Below are 19,815 nucleotides of genomic sequence, written 5' to 3' on the forward strand. Positions count from 1 at the left end.
CTGCAGTAAGAGCGAGATTAATTCTACATCAGGAATTAAATCCCAACACAGATTCAAGCAGCTTTATGCCATAAAACATGTTTTTGGTGTAGCAAGATCTCTCCATGACAAAAGCTACTAATATAACTGTTGACGGAAAAAAATAAGTTATAATGGCAAGGTAGATAGTGACAACACAAAATATTGCTGTCCAGGTTAAAGAAAACATGTAATTTCTCCTGCTATCATTTTCTTTAGCCCTTTTCCACCAGTATTTCTGCTCTTCCGCAATTTTGGCCTCATTATCACAGAATTCCCACACATTGTATAAGCACGCCATTCAGCCCATCGAGTCCACACCGATCCACCAAAGGGCATCTCAACCAGACCCACCCCCTGACCTTATCCATGCAATCTTGCGTTTCCCATGGCTGATCCACCTAGTCTGCACATCCTCTAGACACTACGGGGCAACTTAGCACGGCCAAGCCATCTAAGCTACACATCTTTGGATGGTGGGAGGAAACCAGAGCACCCAGAGGAAACTCACACAGACACGGGGAGAATGTGCAAACTTCATACAGATAGTTATTGGCGCTGTGAGGCAGCACTGGCAATCTTAATAGTTCTATCACAGGTGGCTAGATCCAGGCCCTAGGCCCAAAAATTCTCCCCCTAAACTTCACCCTCCAGGTTTAAAATGCTCCTTAAAATATACATCTTTGACCAAGCTTTTGGCCCCTTATCTTAATACCTGTGTTTGTATCTTAGTGTTAAATCTCATTTTAATTACGCTCCTATGAAGCCCTGTGCATTGTTTTATTGCATTAAAGATGCTAAACAAAAAAAGTGGTTGTTACAGTAAGAATAGAAATATTTTATAGGGCCAGGACTTAAAATTTATTTTTTCCTAAGTGGAGGGCATCACAGCGATGAACTATCATCAGCGAAGGGAGTAAGTGCAGGAGCCCTTTCTTTGTCCCAGGAGGAACCTTATTCACTTCTTCCCTACAACAATGTAGAGGAGATCAAACTGTGATCGAAAAAAAAAACACACACACACACAGTGTTGGCACAAGTTACGTTTATCTTTCCAAAACTACAGCCTTCCCACTGATTTAGCTCCCTCATTAGGAGACTGGCAGCAGCGCAGTGTGAAGCAGAAAAACAATACTGATGTTGTGATCCTGCCCATGTTAACCCTCAGGGATTCTTTCCTCCAATGTACAGGTCAGGGCTACCCCAGATAACATGCAAAAGGGAACAGTCTTTCCCTACAGTGCCAAAGTAGGGTTGGGATTTTAAAATTAACAACAGAAAACTCTGCAGGTATACTGTTCAACTAGCATCTGTGATGAAGAGGGAGAGTTAGAGAATAAGACAGATGAACTAACGTCTTGGATGCGTTTCCACAGTGATCCTACTTGAAGTACTGATCTCCCCTGCCCTTTCAGATGCTCTGTGTGCAATATTGCCAGCATTTGTTTCCTTATAAGGTCGTAAGATCAAAGAAACAGGAATTGGAGAAGGCCATTAGGCCGCTTGAGCCTGCTCCAGTATTCAATAAGCGAATCATTGGAGGAAGGATGTTCTGGTTATGGACAGTTCGAAAAGGTTTACCAGACTGATTCCTGGGATAGCAAGACTGACTTATGATGAGAAACTTGATCAGTTAGGATTATATTCATTGGAGTTTGGAAGAATTAATGGGGATCTAATAGAAGACTATAGAATTTGAATAGGACTAAGTTAAAAATCACACAACACCAGGTTATAGTCCAACAGGTTTAATTGGAAGCACACTAGCTTTCGGAGCGACGCTCCTTCATCAGGTGATCAGGAGCGTCGCTCCGAAAGCTAGTGCGCTTCCAATTAAACCTGTTGGACTATAACCTGGTGTTGTGTGATTTTTAACTTTGTACACCCCAGTCCAACACCGGCATCTCCGAATCATGAATAGGACTGGACAGGGTAAAGGCAGGAAGGATGTTCCCAATGACTGGGGAGTCCAGAACCAAGGGTCACAGCCCAAGGATACTGGACAGGCCAATTAGGACTGAAATGCAGAGAACTGTCTTTATCCACAGAGTCTGTGGAATCCACCACCACAGAAAGTGGTTAAGACCGAAACATTGAATATTTCCAAGAAAGAGTTAAATTAGGTCTAAAGGGATCAAAGAGTGTGGTGAGAAAGCCCAAACAGGGGACTGAGTTAGACAATCAGCCATGATTGTATTGAATGGTGGAGCTTGCTCAAAGGGCTGAATGGCCTACTCTTATTCCTATTTCCGGTTTTATGTTTAACTTCAGGTTTCAAGTATCTCTCTTTCTCTCACAGTTGGCCTTAAAGTTAGTACAATGAGCTGAAAGCTCCATTTCCCTCATGTTAAAACTGAGCAAGTTGAATAAAGAGAATGAGCAGTTCACCCCTTACACAGATTACTTATTCTTTACCTCAGTTAGTGGCAGGCTTATCAATCATAACAAAAGGACTCAACTACTCAGTACATCACTTCTTGGTACTTCGACACTAGGGTATAACATGCCACACGTTAAAAATAACCATTGTTTTTGATATGACTTGTTCTCAGTGGATACTTCACCATGCTTAAATATTTACTTAAATATTAAAGGAAAATGGCTAGAAGTGAATTCGATTTATAGGCAGCTCAACGAGCATATTTCAAAAGGACTGACATCCCACAGTTCGAGTATAGATTGGGAGAAATAATAAAAATGTCATTTGATCTTAAAATGAATTATAAATGGAGGAGTGACTGGAGATTGTACCATTTTCATACGAAAATTTGGGAAGGATTTAAGTACATACAAATGTAAAGATCACTGATAAATAATTCCACATTCCACTTTCACTTCACTCAGGCTGTAAGCTTTAAAGCTAGATTAGACGAGCAATCAATTTATATGATCTAGAATAATGAGAGTTACTTATACATTGCACCATAGAGGTAAGATTAGGGTTAATCGTACAGTTATCATTTGACAATGCATTCATTTCTTTTACATAAATAAATAAATAATAAGAGTAAAAGGTCCTTCACAGAAATATAACTTTAATTAAAATACATCATGTGATTACACTAGAATAGTTTTTATTAATTATTCAGCAAGTCCTCTCCAAATCTCTATTCACGTCTGCACATCAGCTCCTGTTACAAGTTCCTATAGAGAAGGCCACAAATGAGGCCAAGAGCTGACTTGTCCTGTATCCAAGGGATTGTAGTCTTTTCCTCAAACACATCCAAATGTATTTTTGTGTTTACACTCCAAAGGTTCTCCTTGCTCCTCCTTGCAAATCTTCTGGTGTCTTTTATGATAAAAGCATGCCTTTAACTCAGTCTTCAAAGTTTGTGAGAAGATTTGTAGCTCGGGTGCTTGTTGCTGTGGTTCTGTTCACCGAGCTGGAAGTTTTTGTTGCCAACGTTTCGTCCCCTGTCTACGTGACATCCTCAGTGCTTGGGAGCCTCCTGTGAAGCGCTTCTGTGGTGTTTCCTCCGGCATTTATAGTGGCCTGTCCCTGCCGCTTCCGGTTGTCAGTTTCAGCTGTCCGCTGTAGTGGCCGGTATATTGGGTCCAGGTCTATGTGTTTGTTGATGGAGTTTTGGCAATCATCCATAAACTCCATCAACAAACACATAGACCTGGACCCAATATACCGGCCACTACAGCGGACAGCTGAAACTGACAACCGGAAGCGGCAGGGACAGGCCACTATAAATGCCGGAGGAAACACCACAGAAGCGCTTCACAGGAGGCTCCCAAGCACTGAGGATGTCACCTAGACAGAGGACGAAACGTTTGCAACAAAAACTTTAACTCAGTCTCTTGAGCATAATCGAATGGCCTTGCATAAGCAACACACAGGAGAAAGTGAGGACTGCAGATGCTGGAGATCAGAGCTGAAAATGTGTTGATGGAAAAGCGCAGCAGGTCAGGCAGCATCCCAGGAACAGGAGAATCAACGTTTCGGGAATAAGCCCTTCTTCAGGAAAGCAACACACACCCTCTGACAACTGTTCGGTCTTTTACTCTCCTGGAACTTTCAAAACAGGGGATCAGTCTTCACCATTTCTCTGCTTGGTGGGCAACCCAAAAAGTCTTCCATGATTAGATCTCCCCTTCATCCGGTAACATCTAACCCAGCTTTCCAGTACAACATATCGCCAAGATGGTGACGGAGTAGGATTCCTGAGCGGGAGCTCCGTCTATTTCGTTTCTTTTTTTTCCTCTCTCTTTTTGCATATTTTTTTCCTTTTCTTTTTTACCTCAGGCAACATTGGCGATGTCCAGGGTGAAAGCCAGTGCGGACTTCAATTCCCAGCTTTGAGGTGAAGCCTGGCACAGCCTGGTTTGGAAGGACTGTTATTCTGAACTCTTATTTCTCTATTTTACTAACTCATTGATGGACTTTTCAATTCTTTATTTTTCCAGTTTTTTTCTTTTACGGAAGGTAATCTGTAGCTAGGTACCTTGGTACCTAAGATGGCGCCACAGGTGGTGACTTGTAAATTTCTCACCAGTCTCATGTGAGTACATGTGACACTAAAGCTAATTCGAACCCCAATTGTCTGAGCTCTGGTCTATTTGATTGGCCTATGCAGAATCATCTTAAAAGGCAAATGTACTTGTCTTAAAGTGAAATGCCCAAAATTAAATACCGTATTTCAAATGATGCCTTGACGAAGGGGAGGAAATGTCAGGTCCTCACTTTCATATTTCAAACCGCACGGAAGTCCAACATTCTGCTTGTCATAGAAATTAGAAGCAAGAATAGACCGTTCGGCCCTTTGAGCTTGCTCTGAGATTCAATACGATCATGGCCAACCCTTTGTCTTAATGGCCTATTCCCATTTTCTCTTCATATTCCTTGGTGCCTGTTATGTCCAAAATGCAATAAATCTCTTTCTCGAGAAGATTCAGTGACCCAGCCTCCACAGCCTTGTATAGCCAAGAATTCAACAGGTTGACCACACTCCCAGTGTGGTCTAATTTCCTCATCTGTGTTCGAATGGCCTACCCTGCATTCTAAGACTGTGACCTCTGGTTCTGGGCTCCCCAAGCAGAGGGAAACACCCTTCCTGTTAGAAGTTTACACATTACAATCAGATCCCCTCTCATTCTTCTCAACTTGAGTGAACACAGACCCAGTTATATAGTCATAGAAATGTACCACACAAAAACAGATCTTTCAATTCAACTTGTCCATGCCAACTAGACATCCTAAATTAATTTAGACCCATTTGCTAGCACTTGGCCCATACCCTTCTAAACCCTAACTATTCATACACCATTCCAGATGTCTTTAAATGCTGTAATTGTACCAGCCTCAACCACTTCCTCTGACAGCTCATTCCATACACACACCACCCTTTGCATGAAAAAGTTGCCTCTGAGGTCCCTTTTAAATCTTTCCCTCTCATCCTAAATCTATGCCCTCTAGTTGAACCAATCTCTCCTAAAACATAGTCATATTATTCCCAACATCAGCCTAGTGAACTTTTGCTGCACTCCCTCTCAGGCAATAACACCCTGTCTAAGGTATGGAGGCTAAGGCTCTATACAATGTCGGTAATGCTGCTGGTCATTGTGTAAAAGCCAAGTTCAATCTGGAAGACTTTTCACATTGTGTCTTTTTTGTTGTCAGCATAGACATACAAACCGCTTTGAGACGTTGAATAGGCTGGAGCTAATTTCCCTGGAGTGTCAGAGGCTGAGGAGTGACCTTATAGAGGTTAATTAAATCATAAGGGGCATAGATAGGGTGAATAGACAAGGTCTTTTCCCTGGGGTAGCAGAGTCCAAAACTAGAGGGGCATAGGTTTAAGGTGAGAGGGGAAAGATTTAAAAGGGAGCTAAGGGACAACACTTATTTACTCAGAGGGTGGTGCATGTATTGAACAAGCTGCCAGAAGAAGTGGTGGAGGCTGGTACAATACAATATTTAAAAGGCATCTGCATGGATAAATGAATAGGAAGGATTTAGAGGGATATGGGCCAAATGTTGGCAAATGGAACTAGATTAATTTAGGATATCTGGTTGGCATTGACGAGTTGGACCGAATGATCTGTTTCCGTGTTGTACATCACTATGACTATGACTTTATGCTCCCTCACAATTCCCAGTCAATCAACATTAAGAAAATCTTCTGCCGTGTCTTATTTAGATCCAAAGTGGAGGTGCTCACACTCTCCACAAAAAATTCCATGTGTCACGGCTTTAAGGTACCACAAAGCTAAGAATCAGCTGTGCCCTCTGATCAAGAGGAATGACAGGGAATAGATCAAACTTTATTATTTGGCCTGCTGAGCTCCATTATGGACAGAAAAGAAATACCTCCAGCTCAGAAGCTTCTCATCATGAGTTTGGGAGCCATGCAAAATCCCAGGACAACATCATTGTCCAAATTCTGTCAGGTCACAGAAAGATCATCAAACAATGTAAGTGCTCAGATTGAGTCCTGTACAGCAGTGCTCTGGAGTTCTGCTAGATTACCTATTAAATCGGGAATTTTAAAATAATTTAGTGGGACTTCCCACTTCCATTAGGATACAAGGTGAGAGGAGGGTCTTGAAGTTTATGCTCTATTTGGGTCTTGAAGCAAAACAAGTCCAAAACACAACATTCTGAACAACATATGCAGATGCTGACTTTGAATATGGATATAATTTTCAACTGCGAGAGTGTGGTGCACAGCAGCATCTGAGGAGCAGGAGAATTGATGTTTTGGGCATAAGCCCTTCAGCAGGGCAACCACACTCTTGACTCTGATCTCCAGCATCTGCAGTCCTCACTTTCTCCTAATTTTCAACTTGCCCTTTAAACAGAAAGAATCAGCAGGCAACACTATTTATATCACACAAGAAACCGTTGGAGAAATTCAGAAGCTCCACCATTATCTGTGGAGAGAAAGCAGAGTTCATATTTTGAGTCCAGTGACCCTTCTTTAGGACTGTATAATTACTTAAATCACACCATCAGCCAAGATCACCAGCAATGCAGTCTAGAATTGCTGGGGTTGGACAAACATCTCAGCCATCAGTTTTGGTTAAGCCACACACCAGATAGTAGCAGCAGCAGCGGTATGTACTATTAACAAGAAGCATTGCAAGAAATTCACCAAAGATCCTCAGACAGCACCTTCCAAACGCATGACCACCTCCATCCAGAAGGACAAGGGAAGCAGATTAATGGGGACACTATCCCCTGCAAATTGCTCTCCAAGTCACTTACTGGTGGGGCTGGCACTGTTGCTGGGACAAAATCCTGAAATTCTCTCCCTAAGGGGATTGTGGGTCAACCAGGTAGGTTCAAGAAGGCAGCTCACCATCACCCCCTCAAAAGCAACAAAGGACAGGCAATAAATGCCAGCCCAGCCAGCGATGCCCACGTTCCCTCAGAGACGAGTCAGTGAGATGTCATACCGTCCAAGCGAGGAAATGCTTTCCTTCAGTACCCTCCTCCTCACTAGGTGAAACCTCAGACTGCCACTTACCAATGGTGACGGTGTAGATGGAGTTTGCGTAGCCATCGTAATTGCAGTTGTCCTCGTACTGGCCTCCATTTCCACTGGCCACCACAAAAATACTCCCAAAGCCCCGGCGACCAGACATCACTCCATGCTGTAACGCAGCCTGCATGAGGGGAGCATAGAAAAGCAAGTAGAGTCAAACATGCCCAATTCTTTCCTTTTTCATTGTGTAAGCTTCTATAAGATTAATGTTTTAAGTATTTTCTTGCTACTCTAACTTTTTCTGGTTAAAGGTCCAGGAGGTGCAGGCAATAGACCACTTCGCTTCAATTCCAAGAAATGAGAGAGAAAGAATGTAATGAAAAATTATTTTACCAGCTTTTTTTTATAAACTATACTTATAACTTGGAGTTTTGTATTGTTGCAACGGTATTAGCCAATTGTTTGTGGGCATCAAAATGTTTCAGAGAACAAAACACACAAGCCAATAGACTTTTATGCAGTGCAACACATTTTCTTGTAGTAGTCACATTGCTCCTGCCAGGGATTGTCTTATAACCTACATCTTCTTCTTTAGATTTGCTCTTCACATATGGGCTTACTAATATCAATTGGCCGCTCCTAACTACCCTTGAGAAGGCAGTGTTGAGCTGGACCATTTCAGACAGAAATGAATAGTCAACCACATTGCTGTAGCCCTGGAGTTATACGGAAGCCACATCAGATAAGGATGGCAGACTCCCACCTCAGAAGGACAATAGTGAACCAGATGGGTTTCTGCGACAATCTGGTCATTTTCATGATCATGATTCATGAGCACTTGGCTCCAGGTTAATTAATTAACTGAATTTAAATTCAGTTAGGTGCTGTGGTGGGTTTTGAATTTATGTCCTCAGATCAAGGTTTGGGATTATTAATACAATGTCATTATCATTGTGCTACCACTTATAAGGCGTGTGGTTAAAATAAATCATAATAGCATGAGTTTGGATTTTGAACTAGTGATATGTGCGTTTCAGTGTGTGTATATAAGGGGGTTTATTGATTAACCTTTCAGGCTTTCTGCATCCATGGTTCTTGAAAGGGGGAGACAGAGAGAGAGAGAAGGGGGAGAGAGGGAGAGGGGTGTTGGGGAGGGGGGGTGAGAGACAGGGGAGGGAGAGGGGGGTGGAAGAGAGGGAGAGATCCTGCGGTGATGTGAACTTGTTTCCATTGTGAGCGTTTTGCGATTGGACAGAGTAAATCTAACTGTTGAAATGAATAATGAATTTTACATTTTTCCTTCAAGGAAAATAACAGCTTTGAATGCCTTTTCAGAGCAGTTGGTGGAAAATAGATGTAAGAAAGAGTTCCTCCTGGAGAAAAGAATTAGTTTAGAATATCTATGAAGTAGGTGACTCAGTACAGGGGTTTGTTTTAAAAGTTTCAGATCATAAATGTTTGAGTTGAACCCTGAAGGGATTTTTTGAAGCCAAGAAAATTTAAGCTCAGTTTATGACTCATGAAGAAAAAGACTATCAATGTCCCAAAACCTCAAAATGAAGGAAACAGATCATTCCAATCTATTGATATGATGGATAAGGGATCTCCCTCTGGTATTTGTAAAATGATGGTGGTGGGAATGGATGAGATTGTACTTTTACTGCATATTTTGACATCTTTCACGTTAAGTTATTTATAAATAGCTTGGTTTATTCTTTTTTTGCTCATTTCTTTTGTGTAATAGACTTCTGCTTTATTATTAAAACCAGCATTATGTGTTTATTTCAGTGAATGGCCATTGCAAGAAATAAAAACAAACCAAAACATGATCCATCAAGTAAGATTTCAATCTGGGATATGACTTGTCCAGTAAGAACATCAGTTGGCAGCATTACACACCCTAAAGCATTTGCCACCAAGACACAGCCCGTTTTAAAAGTGGTTCTTGATCATCTCGGAGATGGACAGATTTTGATTCAGTAAAGAGATTCAAGGGTTATGGGGAAAAGGCAGGAAAGTGATGTTGAGGATTATCAGATGAACTGTGGTCTCACTGAATGGTGGCACAGACTCAATGGGCTTATTTCTGCTTCTATATCTTATGGTCTTATCTTCTCAAAACTATGCCCATGACTGTGTCTCCCTCCAATTACTTTAAATTTGCAACTTCTGGTTCCAGACCTTGGAAACAGTTTCTCCTTACTTACTCCAGCAAAACCATTCATTGTTTCAAACACCACTTTTAGATCTGTACATTTGGTTTTAACAATAAAGCAGAAGTTTATTACACAAACAAACTGAAAAACAAAAAGAGAACCTTGAACCTTTTCTGTTCCAAGGAAACAAAATCAGCATCTCCAATCTCTGTGCTACGGAGTCTTTCCTCCCTGATACGTTTTGGAAACGTCTTTCTGAGGTCTTTATATCCTTCCTGAATTGCAGTCACCAGAACTAACCCCAGTACTCACCTGGCATCTTTCCAGAAGATGAGGATTATCTAGTATCTGTGAAAGTACAGCTTAGAAACTCAGTAATAGGTGCAGGAACAGACCTGATGACCCACTGAGCCTGCATTATCATTCACAACAATTATGGCTGATCTGGGGTTTCAACTCCGCTACACCACCAGCTCCCTGTTATTTCACTGGGAAACCACGGATCTCCCATCCTTGTGTATATTCATCAATGCAGCTTTCATATAGAGCTGATCTCCCTGGAGTAGGGCATTCCAAAGATTCAAAACCCTTTGAGCAAAGTCATATCTCCTATTCTCAGTCCTAAATGATTGTCCCTTAGCAAGGCAATAACTGGGTACTGCAGAAGTAATAGAGGATAAAAGCTCAAAAGACAAAGCAAATAAATAATAAATATGAAATTTAATTTACATTGTACCTGCAGAGATGCAGCAAGAGAAATTTGATGGTCCTTTATGTACAGCCCTCTAACTCTATGAGCCATTTAAATTTCTTTGGTACTAGGAACTTGAGCAGCATTAATACAGACTTGACAAGCTCATAGCAGACCTTCAGTAGTAAGCAGCCTGCTAGGTCCATTGAGTCAAACCAATGTACTATTGAACAGTGAGATTTATACTTCCAATTTCTGGGCTGTTGACAATGTACGACGACACTACGCTACCACTCACTTTGAAACTGATCAAGTTACAAAACCAGGAGCAATCACTGAGTAAAGGAAGGTCAGAAATGCCACCATAAAACATTGTTCAGTTCTCCTTTTCACATGAATCTCCTGTACCACAATGCAAGAATATTAAAACAAGAATGAATTGGAGAGAACCTGCCCAGTAAAAAGAACATACACATTAGGAGAAATTGTCACAATTCATGATTTTACCAACTAGCTCTTCTGTGTTTAGTTTCAATGTGCTGTAAATCTACTTTGTAACTGTGAGTTAATATCTGACAGCTGTGTACCAGAAGGGAGCCCCAAATTGAATCTGTTGATCATTACATGAACTGTTGTTAGCTTCCATACTGCTATGAGACTGGCAATGACAGGTAATGAAAACATATGCACATTACGAATAATACACGTAATATTCTTGAAATGGTCTCCATTATAAATAGGTGCAGCTGAGGTTCTACAAGACAGAATAGGCATAAGCTGAGCACTTTTCCAAATTTGTTCATAGCCACAAGCACATGTACTTTTTTTAATATTTTGACATGGGTGCAATTTGCAAATGATCTACACAAAATCAGTACCAACTAACAAAAATATGTAACTGGATTCATGGTTCTTTTTATCTGCCCTCATTTTAAATCAAGTCAAAATAAGAAATGTCGATGTACTGAACAGTGATTTCAAATATTGGATTGAAAGCAATAGGTCTGAACTCTCCAGCAGAAATACTCAATTTCCAGGTAGTTCCAGAGTTTTTCAGCAAAGAAAATGGGAAACTAACTGTTTAATCTCCACCCATAAAGTGAAATTTTGCATTCCCCATAAAACAAGTCCCTCCAACCCCCTCGCATTTTTTTGTCTGTACTACAGCGTGTGGAGATAAAGACTGGCCTCAAGGTTCTAGTTGATTTCTCTTTGACTCCATCCACCCCCATCCCAGCCAACTCTACCTACTGTGACAGAAGCTCAGAAAAAAGATGGTGGTGCTGGAGAGGGGCCAAGCCAGGAGGACTGGCTGGTAGGTAGATGTCTGCATTTCGACTGAATTCCAGACTATTCAAGAGATTTGGCAGAATTGTTTCCAGAGAGGAAGATTCATTTTTAGCTCCAAGCTTTGGTTGAAGAAGCTGGCTTTCTTCGAAGCACATGAGGTTGGAGGGATGATTTGATGGAAGTGTCCACGATGTAGATAAAGCAGACAGGAGTAACTACTCCCACTTGCTGGTGGTGTCCAGTCTGGGGGGTGGTGGGGGTAACACAGTTTGAAGGTAATGGAAAGAAGGGAAGATTTGAAGTCATTGTCTTTAACTTACTGACTGTGAACAACTGGAAGTCGTTGTCTCTCCAGTCTCATGGAGAATGATTTTGAAAGGAAATTGAATACACATTCGAGGGAAATACAAACTTACATAGCCTCAGAGATAGAGCAAGAAAATTGAATTGACTGGATTGCTCTGAAGAAGGGCAGCCATAGACTAATGGGCTGAATGCCCTCTTGTTGTGTAGCAGCAGCTCTACGATTCATCACTGGAAAGTGGACAGATTCCAAGTTTTTTTTAGATCAGATTAGATTACTTACAGTGTGGAAACAGGCCCTTCGGCCCAACAAGTCCACACCGACCCTCCGAAAAGCAGCCCACCCAGACCCATATCCCTCTGACTAATGCACCTAACACTATGGGGCAATTTAGCATGGCCAATTCACCTAACCTGCACATCTTTGTGACTGTGGGAGGAAACCGGAGCACCCGGAGGAAACCCACGCAGACACGGGGAGAATGTGCAAACTCCACACAGACAGTTGCCTGAGGCGGGAATTGAACCTGGGTCTCTGGCGCTGTGAGGCAGCAGTGCTAACCACTGTGAAAGACATGAGGAGTAGGCCATTCACCCCCTTGTAATTACTCCATAATTCTAGACCTTGGCTGATCATCTATTTCAACACCATTTCCTCACGTTATCCTTATACTACATTGAAATTTATCAATCTATGTCTTGAAAACTACTCAATGACTGAGCTTCCATCGCTTTTCCGTTTGTTGTGCAATAGCATTTAGAGAGCTTCTACCCCCTTTCATAACAAAATCGGCCTCTTTGAAGCGATGTGACCAAACATTCATCTGCTCTGCCAGTGACAGACTCCTCCCGAACAATAACGGCCCAACAGGAGGTCACACTGATTATCTAACGGATGCTGACACAGGCAAATAGCTGGGGATCGTGGTGAAAGTTGCAGGATGATCTCCCTATGTGACCTCCCTCTGGCACTGTAAATGGAGGAAGCACTGTACCTTAATGCTGCACCTCCCTCTACAGAAATACACAATTTCCAGGTAGTTCCAGAGTTTTTCAGCAAGGCAGTCTTGGTTCATACTGAAGCACATTAAAATGTAAAAACAAAGACATTTAGCTTTTTGTGATTGAAATCTGTCAATTTTAAAGATCTTGAAGAATTAAGATAAGATAGTGACTGGTTATTACTACTGGTCACCAGGACTGGGGACACAAATTTAAATTTAATAGAAATAAAAGCAATTAAAAAGCAAATGGGAGAGATTAGAAAGACATTTCCTTATAGGTAGGATGGGCAGAATGTTCAAATTTTGGTTAGAAACTATTGCTGGAATAGAGTCCATAAAGATTCCTAAAAGAAAATCTGGTCTATTAAACTAATGCTGCCAAACCATCTTCCCTGAAAAGATAGATGGGGTTCTCATTTGTAAATTACGGTGGCTCTTCTGACTCTTTCTTCAGGGAGTCAGTTTACTTTAAGAACCTTAGTCATTGGGTTGGCAGATGCTGGTCTGGTTATTAATGACTTTGAAGTAAATGCAACATTCCTATCATTGAACCTCAGCCTTTTTAAAAAGCACACTAGCGTAAGTTAATCAGAAATGTAAAAGCTTCTGTTCCAAACTCTATTATGTGACCTTTACAGCTTTTTCTCTTCTTAGCTCATAGTTCAGTCCTGTCCTTGCACTTCCACTTTTTTATTTAAAAAAAGGGTTTGTAAGTTTAACTCTTCCCTTGTCTTCCTGGTGAGAGGCTCAATCCTTAGTGGGTTACTTAAGAATTATCTTAAATCTGTAACTGAGCTCAAATGGATTCAAATGCAAATAAAGGTTTTCTTTCTTAAAAAAAATATGCATTTTTATGCATTATACCACAAAGTGAATAACGTTTGAAAATTCTGGAAACATGAGGAGAGACTTGTGAGAGAAGAGTTGCCGAGAGATGAGCACAATTGTGAGTGGTCTGGACACAGCATTCAGGAGAAACTGCGCCCCCTTCCCCCACCATTGGTGAAAGATCAAGAGTTCAAGATGCCAACTGACACTGAATGGCCAAGGACCACATGGAGAAACCTCAATGCAGCGAGTGGTTTGGATCTGGAAATAGCCTGCCCCAGAAAATAATTGATATTTGTTCAAAACAGGCTTTCAACTGGGCAGTTGAATAATCGTGGTTCCAAAGTAGACTCATATGGGCTCTAAATATAAACTCTGTTTCTCTCCCCGCAGATGTTATCAGACCTGCTGAGTTTCACCAGTACTTTGTTTTTATTTGGGAATTGGATAATTATGTAGGTATAATTATGGGCGGCACGGTGGCTCAGTGGTTAGCACTGCAGCCTCACAGCACCAAGATCCCAGGTTCGATTCCAGCCCCGGGTGACTGTCTGTGTGGAGTTTGTACGTTCTCCCTGTGTCTGTGTGGGTTTCCTCCGGGTGCTCCGGTTTCCTCCCACAGTCCAAAGATGTGCAGGTCAGGTGAATTGGCCATGATAAATTGCCCGTAGTGTTAAGTGCATTAGTCAGAGGGAAATGGGTCTGTGTGGGTTACTCTTTGGAGGGTCGGTGTGGACTGGTTGGGCCAAAGTGCTTGTTTCCACACCTTAGAGAATCTAATCTAAAAACTATAGCCGTGCTACGGGGAAGTGGTGGGTGAATGGGACTCATGGAGTTGCTCTCACAGAGGGTTGGCCCAGACATAGAATCATGCAGCTCAGAAACAGACCCTTCAGTCCAACTAGTCCATGCCGTATATAATCTCAAACTAAACTAGTCCCATCTGCCTACTCCTGGCTCCATATCCCTCCAAACCTTTCCTATTCATGTACCTATCCAAATGTCTTTTAAACATTGTAATTGTACCCACATCCCACCACTTCCTCAGGAAATTCATTCTACATGCGAAATACCCTCTGTGTTAAAAAAAAAGACCTCTCATGTCTTTCTAAAATCTCTCTTCTCTCACCTTAAAAATGTGCCCCTGGTCTTGAAATCCCTCACCCTAGGGAAAAGACTCCTACCATTAACTCTATTTATACCCCTCATTATTTTGTAAACTACTATCAGGTCACCTCTCAACAGACTATGCTCCAGTGAAAAAGTCCCAGTCTATCCAGCCTTTCTTTATAACTCAAACCTTCCATACCCAGCAACATCCTGGTAAATCTCTTACAAACTCTCTCCAGCTTAATAATATCCTTTCTATAATTGAGCAACCAGTACTGGACACAGTACTCCAGAAGAGGCCTCACCAACGTCCCGTACCACCTCATTATGACTTCCCAATTCCTATATTCAAAGGACTGAGCAGTGAAGGAAAGTGTGCCAAATGCCTTTCTTAACAACTGAAAGGTACTGTGCTGTAACCATTCTATGACTCTGCCTTGGAGGGTGTTGTGTCACAGTTTAAGGTCGCCTACACAAGCACAAATTGATATTCCATCAAGCTAACATCAATCATTCGAGACATCTTTTCTAATGACTGTTACTTCCCCATAGAATGAACTTGTTTACCATCATGTCCCATTTAGAAGTCTTTCTGAACTTAACAACGGCTGATAGAAAACTTCACAATCTCTCCATCCTCTGTTTAAACAAATAATTTACAAATTTGTGTTTTTGCTTAATTTCTGTTTTCATCTTAAAATTTATATCTGCCAATTACTGCCTTAGTGACCAAGTAGAAATCCTTAATCACTAATTAATTGATCTTAATTCATCATAATTATAAACTTCTCCATCACTCAGGTTACTGTGCAACATTTTTCGCTCTGACCGATAAAATTATGTCCTCGGAATAAGCACATTGCCTCAGCAGGAGGTTAGTTGAGTGTCTACTAGATTTGTCTATGAGACAGAGTGGGAACAGGAGTGAGGAGTGCACTTACTCTCTGGTATATAAAGCTACACAAACCAAAATAATGCCCCGTTCGGTTTTTAGCTCGTATTGGGTGAGCAAGTTTTGATCAGGTTTGTATCAGATAGAACATTGAACATAGAACATAGAACAATACAGCGCAGAACAGGCCCTTCGGCCCTCGATGTTGCGCCGACCTATTGTGACTTATTCTCAGCTCGTCCCCCTACACTATCCCATCATCATCCATGCGCTTATCTAAGGATTGTTGAAAACCCCCTAACGTGGCTGAGTTAACTACTTTGGCAGGTAGGGCATTCCATGCCCTTACCAATCTCTGAGTAAAGAACATCTGTCTTAAATCTATCACCCCTCAATTTGTAGTTAGGTCCCCTCATACAAACTGACGTCATCATCCTAGGAAAAAGACTTTCACTGTCTACCCTATCTAATCCTCTGATCATCTTGTATGTCTCTATCAAATCCCCTCTTAGCCTTCTTCTTTGCAATGAGAACAGACCCAAGTCTCTCAGTCTTTCCTCATAAGACCTTCCCTCCAAACCAGACAACATCCTGGTAAATCTCCTCTGCACCTTTTCCAATGCTTCCACATCTTTCCTGAAATATGGCGGCCAGAATTGTATACAATATTCCAAATGCGGCCGCACTAGCGTTTCGTATAGTCGCAGCAAAATATTGCAGCTCCAGAATTCAATCCCTCTACAAATGAAACCTAACACATTGTATGCCTTCTTAACAACACTATCAACCTGGGTGGCAACTTTCAGTGATCCAAGTACATGGACTCCAAAATCCCTCTGCACACCCACACTACCAAGAAACTTTCCATTTACCCAGTACACTGCCTTCTTGTTATTCTTCCCAAAGTGCATCACCTCATATTTAGCTGCATTAAATTCCATTTGCCACCTCTCAACCAAATTCTCCAGTTATCAAATTCCCCTGCAACCTGTAGTATTCTTCAAAAGTGTCCACTACTCCACCGACTTTAGTGTCATCTGCAAATTTGCTAATCCATCCACCTATGCCTGCGTCTAAGTCATTTACAAAAATGACAAACAGCAGTGGTCCCAAAACAGATCCTTGTGCACCCCACTAGTAACCGGACTCCAGGCTGAATATTTTCCATCAACCACCACTCGCTGCCTTCTTTCAGAAAGCCAGTTTCTAATCCAAACTGCTAAATCACCCTCAATCCCATGCCGCTGCATTTTCTCTAACAGCCTACCATGTGGAACCTTATCAAAGGCTTTACTGAAGTCCATGTATACTATGTAAACTGCCCTATCCTCATCTATATGCTTGGTTACCTTCTCAAAAAACTCAATGAGGTTGTGAGGCATGATCTGCCCTTGACGAAACCATGTTGACTATCTGAAATCAAATTGTTGCTTGCTAGATGATTATAAATCTCATCTCTTATAATTCTTTCCAAAACCTTTCCTACAACAGAAGTAGGGCTCACTGGTCTATAATTCCCTGGGTCATCTCTACTGCCCTTCTTGAACAAGGGCACAGCATTTGCAATCCTCCAGTCCTCTGGTACTAAACCTGCAGACAATGATGACTCAAATATCAAAGCCAAAGGCCCTGCTATCTCCTCCCTAGCTTCCCAGAGAATCCTCAGATAAATCCCATCCGGCCCAGGGGACTTGTCTACTTTCACTCCTTCTAGAATTGATAACACCTGTGCATAACTAACCTCAATCCTTTCTAGTCTAATATCTCGTACCACATTCTTCTCCTCTACAATATTCTCCTTTTCCTGAGTGAAAACCGATAAGAAATATTCATTTAGCACCTCTCTGATCTCTAAAGGGTCCACATTTGACTTCCCACTTCTGTCTTTGATTCAACAAGCAACCCAGAAATCATGAAATTAAACAAAAACTAAAGAACTGCGAAAGCTGGAAATCAGAACCAAAACTGAAAGTTGCTGGAAAAATGCAGCATGTCTGGCATCATCTGTGGAGAGAAAACATTTCGGGTCCAGTGACCCTTCTTTAGAACTGGATTGTGGGTAGGAATGGTATGGGTGTGTGTGTGTGTTGGGGTAAGGACATGGGAAAATGTGTCCATGGGAGAAGGCTCACACACAGGCCTTGTCATCACATTGGCTGCTACCACAAATAACCCATTGTCAGCTACTAATCATCCCCATAAGCAGCTATTCATTTTCCGAGGCTGAGCTTGACCCATTCGACTCCATCTCCACCTATCATTTACTCCTTCCGTCCCCCCTCACTCCTTCAGCATATATACCAAACTTTTCCTAGCTACAATCAGTTCTAAAAAAAAAGGTCATGGGACCCGAAATGTTAACTCTGCTTATTCTCTTCGGATGCTGCCAGAACTGCTGAATTTTCCCAGCAATTTCCGTTTTGTTTTGAGAGTCATGAAATTAACTGGGGCAACTGCTGAAACTGAACTCAATACAGATGATATTTGTGAGGTGACCCTAGTTAAAATAGATATAAAACTTGCTGGATTGTCATCATGGTTCATCAATGTCTGTCAAATAAAGGACCTATCATCCCCTTCCAATTTATTGAATGGGAACATCCCATCTGTGGCTTTCCATTGCAATGGCAACAGTGGTCCTTGTTAAAAGTTTCAGGACCAGCTAGGACTGACTGCTGCACAAATCCAAATCCATTGTGGGGGCCTCAGCACAAAGCCTTCATGCACTGTGGGGACTCTGAAACAATGCTGCACATTACCAGAAAGTGCCCTCTCTTTGGACTCAGTGGTGGACTCATCATCTTAAACCCAGGAGGTTACGCTTGGATCTGAGGATCTACATTTGTCAAATAATAACAATAACCCCAAACTAACCCACTCTGGTCAGCACATGTCCACAAGTCCCAGACAAAGTGGTTGATCCTTAATCAGTGTAGCCCAGAGATGGACAATAAATAACACAAAATACCACCAATATTCTGAGAACAATTTCTGAAAACAGAAATGGTGTCACACTAGGTGGGCATTAAACCCTTGCTGCCCTCACAGCTCTTTAATAAAGCAAGTCTAAACTGGGCGCCTCTCACTCCATTGCATTTGTCTTTTCTTTACCAGTCATTCCTGAGTTAGTCCATGTCTGTACAGAGTGCAGCTAATGTTGCAGCACTAGAACACCAAGGGTTAGCCATTCCCTCGCTGCTAGCACTCTACTTCAAGTGTGTGGCTTGAAGCCTTGCTCCAGGGTTGTCAGCACAGATATGCTGTATTGACAAAGTGCTGTACTTTCAGAGGTGCCATTTTGTGCTTGAGATTCACCTCACCGACCCTCTGAGGTAGGAGGTAGAAGATTCCACAGCGTTATTTTAAGGAGACACAGGGAAGTTCTCCTTGGTGTCTAGCCCAATATTTAACCTGCAACAGCGTCACTGAAACACATCATCTGGTCATTTTCACAGTGCTCATTGTGGGAGCTTACTGCGCATGAATTTGTTGCCTGACTTCCCAATGTAAACAGCAACTACACTTTTAAAGCACTTCGCTAATCGTACAAAGTGCTTTGAGAAATGGTGAAAGTGGCTTTGTCAATGGAAATCTTTCTCACTTGACTTTATTTAATCAACATGGGGATGTGATACCCTCCGCAGTCGCTCAGCCTGCTGGCGCTCACTATCCAGACATGTGTCTGAAGAAGATAAAAGTTAGATGAAGTATTGTTGTCTGTGCAATGACTGTCCATCACAAATCATCTCCCTCTCAAAGTCAGGGAGAACAACCAGAAAGAAATAAAACCCTTGTGTATTCAGATACACCAGATCTTGTAATGTGCACGTTTTGATAGACGTTTAATAACCTATTTTGGCAACAAGCTTTCTTTTGCAAGAATTAAAAGGAGGAATGTCAATGTTTGGAAATAGCACATTCGTTAGATCACTATCGGAAATGACTGACAGTTTCTTTCAACAGAAAAATATCAGAAATAGCCATTTCCTTTAGGTCAGCTCACGACATCTGAAGTTGTGATTAGGCTCTCTGACGGCCAGCTGTTTCAATAATTGCCTAATTATTTCTCTGCAAAACGTTAGAGGAGGGC

The 19,815-nt window shown here is 41.8% G+C and overlaps 1 protein-coding gene across 2 annotated transcripts in view; it reads right to left on the reverse strand.

Annotated features, from left to right (window-relative positions):
• The window catches only part of pcsk7 (proprotein convertase subtilisin/kexin type 7), a 214,200-nt gene that overhangs the window by 137,549 nt on the left and 56,836 nt on the right, over positions 1–19,815 (reverse strand). For both annotated transcript variants that reach the window (XM_043676630.1, XM_043676631.1), the window contains exon 7: positions 7,494–7,632. In XM_043676630.1, the coding sequence (XP_043532565.1) occupies positions 7,494–7,632 (139 nt within the window). The remainder of the gene's footprint in view (positions 1–7,493; positions 7,633–19,815) is intronic.

Source organism: Chiloscyllium plagiosum, chromosome 35, assembly GCF_004010195.1.
Source record: "Chiloscyllium plagiosum isolate BGI_BamShark_2017 chromosome 35, ASM401019v2, whole genome shotgun sequence".
NCBI classification, from domain to species: Eukaryota; Metazoa; Chordata; class Chondrichthyes; order Orectolobiformes; family Hemiscylliidae; genus Chiloscyllium; species Chiloscyllium plagiosum.